Source organism: Engystomops pustulosus, chromosome 2 (assembly GCF_040894005.1).
Source record: "Engystomops pustulosus chromosome 2, aEngPut4.maternal, whole genome shotgun sequence".
Taxonomy (NCBI): Eukaryota; Metazoa; Chordata; class Amphibia; order Anura; family Leptodactylidae; genus Engystomops; species Engystomops pustulosus.
Window position 1 is genome coordinate 220,984,602 of NC_092412.1, and position 16,029 is coordinate 221,000,630.

Genomic DNA, 16,029 nt, shown 5'->3' on the forward strand with positions numbered 1-16,029 from the left:
AAATTGATAGATTTCGGTACATTTTTTGAGGAATGCTTGTATATGTAATTATCATTAGACACCCATTTAACATCCTTGTTAAATTCTTATCCCTATGCATACTTATGGATACCATCATATTTATATAATTATATAACCCCGGCTTTTACCACATTATTCATGTTTAACACAATTTATTTTTAGGGATCTAGATCTGTAAGTAGTGAGCGTAACCTTTTAAATGTAATCTATGGAATAGAGGCGATCCCTTAGCTCCTGCTCCACTCCCCATGTTGTAACCTACCTAACCTGGCACTTGCGTTTGTCCTCCACTCTCGCCATGAAAAGGTGAACGCCATGCATGCGTGTGTCCGCACCTCTGTAACTAAGAGACAACAGAATCCATGCATGCGCGCAACCACCCGCCCGAAAGTATAAAACAGTTATTAGCGCCAGTAGATGGCAAAATGAAGAATATTGGATAAAAACATTATAAAACCTATATAGATTTGGTATCCCCATAATCATACAGACCCAAGGAATAAAGTAGACATGTCATTTGGGGCGCTCAGTGAAAGCCGTAAAATCCAAGCCTACAAGAATACGGCACAAATGCATTTTTTCACCAATTTTACTACATTTGGAAAATTTTCCCGCTTGCAAGTGAACAGCATGGAATATTAAATACCGTCAATATAAAGTGAAATTTGTTACACAGAAAACAAGCTCTCAAACAGCTCTTTACATGGAAAAATAAAAAAGTTATAGATTTTTGAAGGTCGGGAGTGAAAAATGAAAATGCAAAAAGCAAAAAGGGCCTGGTTGTTAAGGGGTTAAGACATGTTGGGGAAAGAAGCCAGACATTGTTGCATAGTGACTGACTGATTTTGCAGATTTTTTAGGGAAATATGAAAATATGTTTTCCAGGATGGGATAAGAAAAACATAGTTGCCTATTTCCCACCATCCCCTAGTGGAGCATCAATAGCTATAAGTCTCCACACACCTGCAAGGCGGCCTTAACTGTCTCTGTATGTCTTACTCCCTTCACAGTTCTTCAACAGTTCTAAGTAGAAGATCCAGCTGGGTGTGGGGTGTGACTGTGCACATCTCACACAATGGACTGGATTTATATACCTTATATATACCTTATATTTATATACCTTATATATCATTTATAATGTGATTCCCATCAGGAGATACATTTGTTGCATATTTATCTCGCATAATTTTCTTACATTAATGCATGTAAAACTTCATGCCTATTCTGTTGAGCGCCATGCCATTGTAGATCAAAAAGCAAAACACACTGGGACAGAATTATCAATCTGTTTTATTTGATCTTTACTTGACCTTTCACCACATTTATCAAAAAGTCTCAGACAGTTGTAAATGATGCACCAAAGGAGCACCAACTAACAGGAGGTGCAAAGTATGATTAGTCTTAAACTGTGATAAATCTGGCACAGTATAAGGGCTCATTCACACGGCCATGCGGTTGCCTGGAATCCAGTCCGGAGCGGGAGGAGGAGGTGGGAGGAGTGTGGCCAGGAGGATGAGGTGGGGGATGGGGCCAGGAGGAGAAGGCGGGTGGAGTGAGCGCTCATCAACCCTCCTCCTTCCATAGGCAGAAGAGCGGCTACAATGCTCACTGCGCTGTGACCAGGAGCCATTGAAATTTATGGGACCTGTGATCTGGTCGTAAATCATGTGACCAGTTCACGGCCCCCATTGTGGCCATGTGAATGAGGCCTAAGACTGATGATCAACTTGAACAATAATTCTGGCACTTTTAGCATAGAAAAGGTCCCCTACTATGCTACTAAAATAATATGATTATTAGTAATATAATTCAATATGATTATTTATTATAATACAATTACATTGTCTTTCCATGTGTCTGTAATGCTGTGAAAACTTTTTACCCACATTGATATTTTTACATAGTTTGTTGAAATAAAGAAAAGTAATGAAATACTTTCATATGATGATCATGAATTGCTTGTGTTGACTGCAGCTCATATTGGGTTCCCAAGTGTAACATACAGTAACATACAGCGTACAGATGATTTCTGATCTCTATGAAAATAGATTTTTATACTTTAGTTTTTCTTCTTCTTCCTTTTCTTGCATCCTCATCTCCAGCATTCTTATTTCTTTCTTTACTTGACGGCTCATTGTTGGATCCAGATCTACGACTTTCTCAAAATCTTTCTTTGCCTCAGTCTCATTCCACACTTCTGCATTAGCTTTAGCGCGAAGAAAATAAGCCTTCACCAAACCTAGGATGAGACGAGCAATTCTGATCAGTGGAGCAGTGCAATACAGTACTTGATGTTCTCAACAAGTCTTAGCTTACAGCATGACATTAGGAAGTAGGAAACTATGAGCACAAGGGAACAGAGAATTACTCAGCTAAAACTAGACAAGAAACAAATCACACATATTATTTTGTTGATCTTATTAGAGTCTAATGTTCTCAACAAATCCCCATCCCCATAAAATAAGTAAGTCTTCTGTTTACATTATGGTGGAATAATACTACAGTATGTCCAAGTTAAAGTCACAATACATGACCAGGGCCGGATCAAGCAGTGGGCTACCCAGGCTAGTACCGGGGGCCCAGAGCTGCTGGGGGGGGGGGGGCCACATAAGGCTGTACATATGGAATCTATAGGAGGGAGGGGGGATTTATATGAAATAACTGTGAGGGAGCTGTATATAAAATAACCATTAGGGTCTGTATACAAATTAACCATGAGGGGGCTGTTTGGTAACTAGGGAATATTTTAGGAAACAGGGGACTGTTTTAGTCTCTGAATTTTTAATGCCGCCATGTGCCTGCAAAGGGGCCCACTGAGACTCTGTCGCCCAGGGGCCTACTGAAACCTGGAACCGACCCTGTACATGAGCATTGTTGTTATGGTATTACATGATTTTATACACTGTTCAATCTTATACTATAGGACAGAGCTCTTTACCAAGAACTATGCGGAGACCCCTCTTCACTTCATCAGTGGGACACAGAAGTCAGACATTTATCTCCTACCATGTGTGTAGGGTAAGGGATTTGCCAGGGTTGGGCATGGAGGCACCAACAAGCAGAGTAAGGACAGTGAGCTATTTTTTTTCAACAATAGTTATAACAATAGGTAGTAAAGATTACATAATCACCTTTGCAGAGGTGGAGAATGATATTTAACAATGTATATAGATCATTTACTGTTAGTTGAGTAGTGATATTTTGATTTATATTTTGAAGAGGGTCAATGTATTGGCCATAAGGTATTTGCTGTGATAATAAACAGAGAAACAGTATAACAGTAACATTGTTTGACCATTACTTTGCAGTACTGGTGTAACCACTTCGCTCCACATATCATTCACCACTAAGGCTTTCTTTTGTTGGTTTGTGTGGTTTCTTAAAACCTAGACAACATTTCTTTATAATTTCAGAATAAGATCTGCAATCTAGTATATAACGCTGAGTGTATGCATGTGTGTGTGTATGTATGTCCGTAAAGGAATCTGTATCGTCATGTTTACAATCACCAAATGTTGCACAGCCGCTCTCTGTGACTCAGGGAACGTCATAGCCTTTTGCTGTTTTGCCACGGGTCATTAATATGAACTCTGAGCTTTGATTGGTTAATATAGGGAATGAGTATAAGAAAACTTATGTGTGAGGTAAGATGGATAAAGATGGTAAGATGGATAAAGGCAGGGAGACAGAGAGAGACAGCCTGTGACAGAGACTGACAGACAGTTAGTGACAGATAAAATATTTGTTGTTAACCCATTCTATTTTGTTAGAACTAAGAGCATTTATTTACTGTCCTGAGCAATGCCAGGAGTTACAGCTAGAACTTAATATAATTCAAGAATAGAACAAAAAAAGAAGGGAACTCCTCCTCTGCATCTATCCCACTGTCTATTACTACAAATTTCCATAAGATATACTAGTAATATAAAACCTTTTGGAGCATAACATGAAAACTTTATGATATTTCGTATGATAATTGGATACAAGTAATTCACTCTGTTCTTTTGGATATATATATTTGGTAGCGATTTACCATTAATCCCTCATGAGTGCCAATAATTACATCTACCTGGAGAAACAAAGAATAAACCTTTGAGATCCATTTGTTTCAATATACAGAACGACAATACATCAAATTAATTACTCTCAGAGATTTGGAGAGAGCTCCTCATAGGCTGTTATGTGCACCGCATGTTTTTATGATGTTATATACGGAATATTGGATCTGTAAATTGGCCAATTTTCTTTGAATTTGTGTCCTTCAAATCCTCTGGCTTTGAAGTAGTGCTAATCTCCCAGCTCAGAAGATAATCTCGGGTTGTAAGATGTTTACAGTTTTACAATTGCCAGTGGAACAAGAAGGCGCTTAGACACTTTATGGGAATTTTCTTTATTTTGTATATAAAAAATAATGCTTTCCTTCAACAGCTGAAGAAAATCTATGACTGTTATTAATGTACATTACGCAATGGTGTCCTTGCAAGGAGAATTTGAGAAAGCTATTGGGGAAAATGCTTGACATAAAGACAGAAGACAAGATGGTATTTGTGCTTGTTACTTTAGCAACTTAACCGTATAAAGACGCCTTTGTTTACTTCATTCAATATCTTGATCTTGAAATGGCCTTAGTTCCTTTACAATATACATACTGTATGAACATCACATGGAACATCAGAAAACGTATTCCACATATTTACTTAAAGTGCCATTAAGACTTAATTTATTTATGTTTTTAAACTTTTTACTTTTTTTTTTACAGTTTTTAGGGTACTTTAACCCTAGGCTGATTTATCCTACCAAATGCTGCCATACTACAGTATAGCAGTATATTGGGATTTAACTCATCATTCATTACAATGTGCAAATCCCACATTGTTATGAAAGGATTAAATTCACGGGGAGCGACGATCTTCACCGCAATGGCAATGCCAGTACAAACTTGCACCAATTGGGGGTGGGACCAGTAAGTGTTTGCTGCAATATGCAGCAAACACCCTCTGGGTATGGAGAGGGCTCAGCCCATGAGCCCTGTCCAAAAATTGCCAAGCGACGTGTGATGTACTAGTGTAATCATTTTAATGTCGTTAAGGGGTTAAAGAACAAGTCTTTTTTGTATAAAAATCCATAGCCCACCTCTAGCTAAAATCTCTTTTAGTTGCTGGCACCTTGCCAGGACAAGTAACGAGGGACTTATTCTCTCTTGCTCAGCTCCCTCATTCCCCTCTCCTTCAGGAATGAAGAAGGGGGCATGAGGGAGTTGAGAGAGAAGTTGGCTGTGTGTGGGAGTCACTGAAGAAAATTCCAGAGTCACCTGAAAAGGTGGCAGCAACTTTTTTAAAAGTGATTTAAGCTAGATGTGACACATGGATTTTTAGACAACAAAAGCATTGGGCATAGTACGAAGACTTCTGTCGGAACCTCTAATTAGGTTTAATGGTAGAAACCTGATGACAGGTTCCTTTTAATAGAATTGTGGGAACTGTAGTATACCCACTGATGAGTGTGAAGCATACAGCTCTGTTCTCTATTTAATTGTCACAGGTAACTGAGAGTCAGCTTCAAATCATTTAAATGGGAGGTAAACTACACAGAGAATGCTTCCTGCTCTATTCAATCAGTTGCTTAGAATGGCTAATCTGTGGGGGTGCTGGTTGTTGGACCTCCAATATGATCTGGTAACTCTGAAACTTCCTATAAATAGGTGGATACACAACAGATATTTATGATCAGAGAGTCCTAATGCATTCACAACAAAGAATCTACGGTGCGAACTCATCATGCCATGCCCAATCTCTGTATCATCCCCCGCAGAGGTGCTTCCATGGCCAAAAACTTCTTTATAGAGAGCATGGTTGAAAAGTGTGTTGACTAATGCAGATTTTCATAAAACAAAAATTGCAGCCAATTTAGCAGCCAGGACATAAAAAATAAAGGGATTGTCTACTTTCAGCAAATAACTTATATTGCTTGTGCATTGAGAAGTTATACAATTTTCCAATATACTTTCTATATCAATTCTTCAAGGTTATCTAGATCTCTGCTTGCTGTCTACGTGCTGACATTGTATTTGAAGCTTCTTCGTCTACTTCCTGTGGATAAAAACTGTCATTTGATGTCACACAGGTGCACGGCTGGTTAGTATCACAGAGAGTAATCAGAGCTGTGTGATATACCAAGCTGTGCACCTGTGTGATATCACATGACCATCCACAGGAAGTAAACAATAAAGTTTCCTGTTGAATGACAGCAAACAGAGATCTAGGAAACCGTGATGAAAGTATATTGGAAAATTGTATGACATATTATTACACAAACAATATCAATAATTTACTAAAAGTGGACAAACCCTTGAACCAAGCTAACAATTTTTTAGTTACTCATGTTAAACAGGGTTTTTTCAAGAAAACAAACCTCTATACGCCCCATGCAAAACGCCTGATGTATGGATATACACATCATAGGTGCCCGCAGATCATGTGGGTCTAGCACGCTGGAGCTAATCTGTTATGATCCGCTCTATTGTGCAGATAAATACAATCTATTTTCCCTTTACATGTCCCATGGTAGTGCCAAAGAGAACAGTGCTCAGTGTATTCTGGAAGTACCATTGAGAATAAAATGGCGAGGCAGGGTGCAGGCATAAATTAGGGGGAACCACAGCCCCCGTTTTTGTGATCAATGGTAGTCCCAGCAGTCAGTCCCCCATTTATCGGTAAAGGTGGTATAGGGATTGGTGCATGAATGTGCAGGCAGAAGAGGTGGTCCTGGGGTGCAGAGGTCAAGACACAAATGTAATAAGATTTAAACTTGGAACAAGCTATTGATTGGGTAAGAGATTGGGTAATATTTCTCATTGGGATTTTTAACTGGGTCCTCCTATAATAGACCTCTGTTATACTATATATCGAAGCCGACTCATATTATTCTGGAAAAACAAAAAAAAGTGTAAGGTCGTGGCTTCCCCTTATTTCATCTCCAGCTTTCCTTGCCCGTGAGAGTTCAGACACAGATATCCCCACAAACCAACTTTGACAATGAGCAACAGAACACATAACCTCAGTCTTCAGGGAGGCACAAGAGGTCACGGGAGCCATCAGATCTAGCTCTAGTAGCACAGACTAGCCTATTCTGCTATGTCACATTTTATTAGTGTGTAGGGGATCAAATTGTCCAGAGAGAGTGAGGAAAGTGAATCTTCTTGTATAGGAAACAGTATTAGGACAAATTTACCTGGAAGGACAGATGGGTACAAGAGTAGGCAGGTCCATCTGCTCTCACATAGACTCATTAAGGATGCATCACAGCAATACATAGCTTGTGGATTATGGTCGGGAGCTATGCCAAGTGGAAATACAAACAGTGCCACCCTGTGACCTTTGAAAGGAAATTAAAGAGAAAACGCAGAGCGATCCGCTCTCATCCTAAGTCATTCTGCAGCCCCTTGTCTCTATAATCTTATCTTTACACTGGCTATAATCCAAGAACAGAGACAAATAACAGACAGCAGTGATGGGGAGCGCAGTGTTTTCCAGCTAACACATGTTATTTCCCACTGTTGCATATGGCACAAAGTAATAATAATCTTAAAGGAAATGGATGTTTTCTCTTGTCTTTATTTTTGGATGTTTATAATGTGGCAAGTAGATTTTTTCTTAGCGATAGATTAGTTTAGATGAAGTAAAAATCTATATGAAACTAAGTTGTATATTTGGGTTCCAGGTATGTAGGGCATAGGACTCTTCTCCATCTTGTATATGCCCATGTAAGACTGGGACATTGTATGCACTCCATGATATTCTATGCAAGTACATTTGAGACATCACATGGAACATGACTAGGAGTTATCTATATAAGATTGTGTAGTGGCTAAATAGATTCACTACAGCTCAGTTCCCATTCACTATAAATAGGAATTGATAGTAACCAGGTCTGACCAGCACACTATGCACACCCTGTTTATGACTTCAGAATAAAGAACATACTGTTTAAATAATTTAGCAATATATTTATCCTAGATTATTGCTTTAAAGGGAACCTTTCAGATAAATCAACTCATACTAACTGAACATATCTGTGAAAACTGCTATTATGCAGCAGTACAACTATCCCTATATTGTTCCTCTCCTTGCCATATGTTTCACCGTTCATTTATAAAGTTGATCCAGCATCTGTGTATATGACCCTATGTGAAACCAATCATCGTTTTACCTCTTAGCTAAGTCCAGCATATTCATGTCTTTCCTACTCAGCCTGTGATAAGAAGAATTCTTTCGGGAGGGGTGGATGAGGAGATGATATACAGCGAATCAGTCACACAAAGAGGGGATAACGGTGCAGCATAGCTTAGTTCACTCAGTTGAAGAGAAAATACGCCCCTTGGCAATAGGGTAGCTTAAAGTGTGGCTATGCTAGAAGAACATTTGCATAGATGGGTTAACTTTACGAATGGACTGTGTTACTTTACAGACAGGGGAGGAAAAATATAGGGATAGTTGCACTGCTGTATGATAGCAATGTTTAAATATATGTAAAGTAATTGTGGGTTAGTTTATCTCTTCAAGCCAAGAGGGCAACATGGGGTAGGTTTTATTAAGGGAATGCTATGTACCCTGGATACTTGCATCTAGATACATTTTCTAATTACTGTATATACTCGTGTATAAGCCGAGTTTTTCAGCACAAAAAACGTTCTGAAAAACGTCCCCTCGGCTTATACACGAGTCAATACTTGTAAAAAAATAATTAAAAATGGACTAAAAAAAAAAAAAAACTATTTACTCACCCTCCGGTGGCCCCCATGCGCAGCGCTGCTCCCCTGATGTCATCGCGGCTCCTCTTCTGGCTTCCCGGCTCCTCTTCTTGCTTCCGCGCTGTCTTCTGTCTTCTTTAAAATCTTGCTGGGCGCCGCCATTGTTCTTCTCCCGTGCGGCGCCTAGTATGACGTCAGCAGCGGCGCGTCATACTAGGCGCCGCACAGGAGAGAACAGTTGCGGCGCCCAACGCATGTGTCGCTGCTGCGCTGAGGTCCGTCGGAGTTCACCTTCTTCTTCCCGATGCATGTGAGTGCTTGATATTGCGACACAAATCCTTTTTTAAATTCCGTAGTTTGTCCGAATCTGTCGAGTTGTCCGACGGCCCCGACCCCCGATTTCTGTCACATGCAAGCCGGCGCCAATGCGCCAAAATCCGATCGCGCGCACCAAAATCCTGGGGAAATTCAGTGCAAAATGGTAATATTCGGGAAACCCGACGAAAGTTCGGCATTCTGACCCTTAGTAAATGAGCCCCTTAGTAAATGTGATCCCTGAATACCTTGTACACAGTAAGTATCCTATGTGCGGCATGATTTCTACATTCTAGCTACCAGCACAGCTACCAATCACCCCGGATTCGGCGGGACCGTCCTATTTTTTGGGCAGTAGAGAGAATGTCCTATGCTGTCCCGCAATGTCCTCTCTCTCGGTCTCTGCCTCCTCATCTTGGAGCCCCTGGGAGAGGAGGAAGCAGGACTGTGGGGGAACAATGGAAATGTTAGGAAAAGAGAGAGGCCGCAAGATAAGTGAGCATGGGGAGCAGAGAGCATGGGAGGGGTAGCAGAGACTGGTTCATAATAAGAGAGGAAGCAGAGAAAGAAACCACAATAAAAGGGGATGGGGAATGGGACTGGGTGAGAAAATACTGTGTAAGAGCCATTATTCTAGGTATTATACGTTGTGGGCATACAAGGGGGTGGGATAAGGTGGAGGGACAATGGATGCCACTCTTTTTGTCCCTCTTTCATCAACCCAGAGGTTGGGAGGAATGCACCAGTGACATAACTTATTCAATTTGTAAAGTTTTAGTACACACAGCAGAGAACAGTGAAGGGGGCTGCTCTGGTTTTAAAATTTACAATCATGTAGCTTGGTAAAATGAATTGCATTGATAACATGCGCTTCTCCTGATGAAGCTGCCACAGCAAATCATATCTGGGACCATATCTGTTTTGAGACCTGGGTCTCACAGTTCCGGTGTCTTGAGAGGTGGTCCTGCATACATGGCTATCTCTTTTCACTCCTATGGGAGATCAGAGAGCATACAAGCACAAATAATCAACTATTCTGAAATGCTTATATAACTTAAAAAAGGGGAACTACCCTTATATAACAAAGAAAAGTTTGTGAACCCACTGTGTCATTTAACAAGTATGTTTTTGGGCTAATCCCAACAGTAATATCCAAGTGTTGCAGTTTGTATTCATCTTGTATCTGCACTGCTACCTCTCAGAGTAGTCCTAGTGTAGGTCACAGTTAGCCTGGGTGGCTTAGAGATGCACCAAGAGTCAGATAAGCATAGACTGAGGCAGCCTAACAGAGACTAGAAATATCCTCATGACAATCCGTAGGTCAGGGACAGGCAGCAAACAAGCAAAATCCAAGCTACAGGGCAGAGATTGGGGCAAGCAAGTCAGAGTAGAATCAGAATCATACTCATAGATATGCCAAGGAGTATGTCCAAGTGTACTGGCCCTTTATCATGTGTATGAACCACTTAGGACACAGGCAACATACAGTCAGGAGGCCACATCCAAGCATGAAAGGAAGTATGCTGGACTCATTTCCACCTAGACCAGGGGTGGCGAACCTATGGCACGGGTGCCAATGGTGGCACTCGGAGCCCTTTCTGTGGGCACCCAGGCCTTAACCCCAACATAGAGTTTGCCAGACAGGACTCAGGGCTTCCTCCTGTGGTTCAATGCAGCCCAGGACGTACCATGCTCAGCACCATTTTAAAGCATGTGTGGACAGAGATTATTGTTGGAGCGTCTGCTCTGGGAACCCTTATTGTTCCTCTTCAGGGGTCCCTGAATCCAAGTTCTCCATCATCTTTCTATTGTATTGGTGAACTCAGGACACCAATACGATTGAAACCTGTTGCCACTTTGCAACATATAAGTGGTTTTTGGTTGCACTCCAAAAGGTTTGCCATCACTGACCTAGACAATGTGGCCATGCACTGCACACATATGACAGAACAGTCAGTCCTTCAATAGATACTGGTCTCAGAGATGGGACTTGTAGTGTCTCCCAAGGAAGGATATGCTTGTAAATATTATATTCAGTAAGGGTAACATAAGACCTATACGTTGTCTGTAGCAGCCATCCACGCACTGGCTTTCTAATAACCATTTGCTGCAGTTACAGAAAGATCACAGAAATAAAGTAAAGATGAACTACAGTAAAAGTAAAATCATAAGAAAAATACTTCAAATTACACACAAATAATGAAAATATAATGTTGCATTCTAAGATGATTTAGGGAAAATAGACAAAATTGATGATGTTTGAGGACACTTGCAGCAACATGTAAAAGTACTGATAACATTCATCTGTCAGACCACATAAGTCATTACCTGGGTGGTGCTGGATGAGGTCAGTTGTGTGCTCCAGAACCTCGTAATATTCCTCCATGCGGAGCAGGCACTGGCAGTAATTCAGAATCAAGGTGTTGATCATCTTCTCCAGCTTCATCCAAGGCACCTCCCAGGGCTTCTCCTGGAAGCAGACATCAGTATGTCAGGGGCACTGTGACGGCCATAAATCAGGCACTGTCAGCGCTATGTCGGCTACGCTATAAATCTGATCTTCTCGGCATTCAGTTATAACTTGTGAAGTGTTTTGTAAGATTTTGTGACCTCCTGAGGGTTTTTAAGATCAGAAGAGGTAAATCAATACCAGTGCGATGACTTGGCAGCATACTGCCTTCTGTCTATCCTATTAAAGAAGAATTTATGCAGTATATAACAATCTGCAGACTTCTATCTTTAAATTTTATTGTGTCACTAATGTTCTAATGGTATCCCATTAGAATGGTATCCCTTGTAATAAATGTCACGTGTAATGGTGAGCGGGACACACAAGCTGGAGAGGGGTCTATACAGCAACATTACAATAAAACATAGAGGCCCCAGTATCCTACTGTAAGGGTCAGGAGCACTGCTCCCCTGCTAGACAGTGATATTCTCTCCTTTCTTAATACACTGAATTTATAGCAACTGCAGTCTAATATATAACATAATGGGGGTCATTTACAAAGGGCCCGATTCGCGTTTTCCCGACGTGTTACCCGAATATTTCCGATTTGCGGCGATTTTTCCTGTATTGCCCCGGGATTTTGGCGCACACGATCGGATTGTGGCGCATCGGCGCTGGCATGCATGCGACGGAAATCGCGTGCATTCGGGAAAACCCGACAGATTCGGAAAACCCGCCGCATTTAAAAAAAAAAAGTGTCGCTGGACTCGCGCTTACCTTCACCAGGAATAGGCCGGTGAACTTCAGTGCATTCCGGCAGGCCTCGGCGGACTTCAGCGCAGCAGTGACACCTGGTGGACGTCGGAGAAACTACTTTAGTGAATCCCGGCCGGCAGGGCCGATTCTAGCATATTTGCTGCCTGAGGCGAATATTAAAATGCTGCATCCCCCCCCCCCCCGCTCCCTGTTAAGTAAATGCTGAAAACTTTACTAACAAGTAACAACCCTACAGACAGCTCCCTGACACTGTGTGACTGACTACAGGTTCTGGGACTCATTGGTGGCATCTAGTACCTTATAGATGACAATCTCTTCCATCAGGAGGACTTTATACCGGTTTCTCCAATCCATGACGTATCACAGGTGAATTCACGGCCAGATATCTTCAGCTCCGTGCAGCATCTCCACCCGGCGTCCCTAAAAATACCACAGTCACTTACAGTATGAAGTATATACCTCTCACAACACAACTGACTGCACTCTCCACACATATAAAACATCCCTTCATTATATATATTCTACTGGAATTATAGCATACACAGCACCAATCAATATACAACACCCCCAATTTATTAATACAGACCCCTAACATTTAGTTTAAATGATGAAAAGTAATCTATTGTATCCTATAACTAATATATCCCACCCTGTTATTATGTTACATGTGATTTCATATTCAGTGCTACCCTGATTAATGTAAATATATAGCATCCCCTAATATACAGACCCCCCCAGCTTAGTAATATACTGTATCCCATATACATCCCCCCAGCTTAGTAATATACTGTATCCCATATACAGCCCCCCAGCTTAGTAATATACTGTATCCCATATACATCCCCCCAGCTTAGTAATATACTGTATCCCATATACAGCCATCCCGCTTAGTAATATACTGTACCCCATATACAGCCCCCCAGCTTATTAATATACTGTATCCCATATACATCCCCCCAGCTTAGTAATATACTGTATCCCATATACATCCCCCCAGCTTAGTAATATACTGTATCCCATATACATCCCCCAGCTTAGTAATATACTGTATCCCATATACATCCTCCCAGCTTAGTAATATACTGTACCCCATATACAGCCTCCCAGCTTAGTAATATACTGTATCCCATATACATCCCCCCAGCTTAGTAATATACTGTATCCCATATACATCCTCCCAGCTTAGTAATATACTGTACCCCATATACAGCCTCCCAGCTTAGTAATATACTGTATCCCATATACATCCCCCAGCGTAGTAATATACTGTATCCCATATACAGCCCCCCAGCTTAGTAATATACTGTATCCCATATACATCCCCCCAGCTTAGTAATATACTGTATCCCATATACATCCCCCAGCTTAGTAATATACTGTATCCCATATACATCCTCCCAGCTTAGTAATATACTGTACCCCATATACATCCTCCCAGCTTAGTAATATACTGTACCCCATATACAGCCTCCCAGCTTAGTAATATACTGTATCCCATATACATCCCCCAGCGTAGTAATATACTGTATCCCATATACAGCCCCCCAGCTTAGTAATATACTGTATCCCATATACAGCCTCCCAGCTTAGTAATATACTGTATCCCATATACAGCCCCCAGCTTAGTAATATACTGTATCCCATATACAGCCCCCAGCTTAGTAATATACTGTATCCCATATACAGGCCCCCCAGCTTAGTAATATACTGTATCCCATATACATCCCCCAGCTTAGTAATATACTGTATGCCATATACAGCTCCCCAGCTTAGTAATATACTGTATCCCATATCCAGCCCCCCAGCTTAGTAATATACTGTATCCCATATACAGGCCCCCCAGCTTAGTAATATACTGTACCCCATATACATCCCCCCAGCTTAGTAATATACTGTACCCCATATACATCCCCCCAGCTTAGTAATATACTGTATCCCATATACAGCCCCCCAGCTTAGTAATATACTGTATCCTATATACAGCCCCCCAGCTTAGTAATATACTGTATCTCATATACATCCCCCCAGCTTAGTAATATACTGTATCCCATATACATCCCCCCAGCTTAGTAATATACTGTATCCCATATACATCCCCCCAGCTTAGTAATATACTGTATCCCATATACAGCCCCCCAGCTTAGTAATATACTGTATCCCATATACATCCCCCCAGCTTAGTAATATACTGTATCCCATATACAGCCATCCCGCTTAGTAATATACTGTACCCCATATACAGCCCCCCAGCTTAGTAATATACTGTATCCCATATACATCCCCCCAGCTTAGTAATATACTGTATCCCATATACATCCCCCCAGCTTAGTAATATACTGTATCCCATATACATCCCCCAGCTTAGTAATATACTGTATCCCATATACAGCCCCCCAGCTTAGTAATATCCTGTATCCCATATACATCCCCCAGCTTAGTAATATACTGTACCCCATATACAGCCCCCCAGCTTAGTAATATACTGTATCCCATATACATCCTCCCAGCTTAGTAATATACTGTATCCCATATACATCCTCCCAGCTTAGTAATATACTGTACCCCATATACAGCCTCCCAGCTTAGTAATATACTGTATCCCATATACATCCCCCAGCTTAGTAATATACTGTATCCCATATACAGCCCCCCAGCTTAGTAATATACTGTATCCCATATACAGCCTCCCAGCTTAGTAATATACTGTATCCCATATACAGCCCTCCCAGCTTAGTAATATACTGTATCCCATATACAGCCCCCAGCTTAGTAATATACTGTATCCCATATACAGCCCCCAGCTTAGTAATATACTGTATCCCATATACAGGCCCCCCAGCTTAGTAATATACTGTATCCCATATACATCCCCCAGCTTAGTAATATACTGTATGCCATATACAGCTCCCCAGCTTAGTAATATACTGTATCCCATATCCAGCCCCCCAGCTTAGTAATATACTGTATCCCATATACAGGCCCCCCAGCTTAGTAATATACTGTACCCCATATACATCCCCCCAGCTTAGTAATATACTGTACCCCATATACATCCCCCCAGCTTAGTAATATACTGTATCCCATATACATCCCCCCAGCTTAGTAATATACTGTATCCCATATACAGCCATCCCGCTTAGTAATATACTGTACCCCATATACAGCCCCCCAGCTTAGTAATATACTGTATCCCATATACATCCCCCCAGCTTAGTAATATACTGTATCCCATATACATCCCCCCAGCTTAGTAATATACTGTATCCCATATACATCCCCCAGCTTAGTAATATACTGTATCCCATATACATCCTCCCAGCTTAGTAATATACTGTACCCCATATACAGCCTCCCAGCTTAGTAATATACTGTACCCCATATACAGCCTCCCAGCTTAGTAATATACTGTATCCCATATACATCCTCCCAGCTTAGTAATATACTGTACCCCATATACAGCCTCCCAGCTTAGTAATATACTGTATCCCATATACATCCCCCAGCTTAGTAATATACTGTATCCCATATACAGCCCCCCAGCTTAGTAATATACTGTATCCCATATACAGCCTCCCAGCTTAGTAATATACTGTATCCCATATACAGCCCTCCCAGCTTAGTAATATACTGTATCCCATATACAGCCCCCAGCTTAGTAATATACTGTATCCCATATACAGCCCCCAGCTTAGTAATATACTGTATCCCATATACAGGC

The 16,029-nt window shown here is 41.2% G+C and overlaps 1 protein-coding gene across 1 annotated transcript in view; it reads right to left on the bottom strand.

Annotated features, from left to right (window-relative positions):
- Nucleotides 1–1,291: 1,291 nt before the first annotated feature.
- The window catches only part of AIPL1 (AIP like 1 HSP90 co-chaperone), a 57,541-nt gene continuing 42,803 nt past the window's right edge, over nt 1,292–16,029 (bottom strand). Inside the window, exons 5-6 of the mRNA XM_072138213.1 lie at nt 11,414–11,555; nt 1,292–2,260 (exon numbers count right to left, since the gene is read on the bottom strand). Coding sequence (XP_071994314.1) covers nt 2,058–2,260; nt 11,414–11,555 — 345 coding nt within the window. The 3' untranslated portion in view covers nt 1,292–2,057. The remainder of the gene's footprint in view (nt 2,261–11,413; nt 11,556–16,029) is intronic.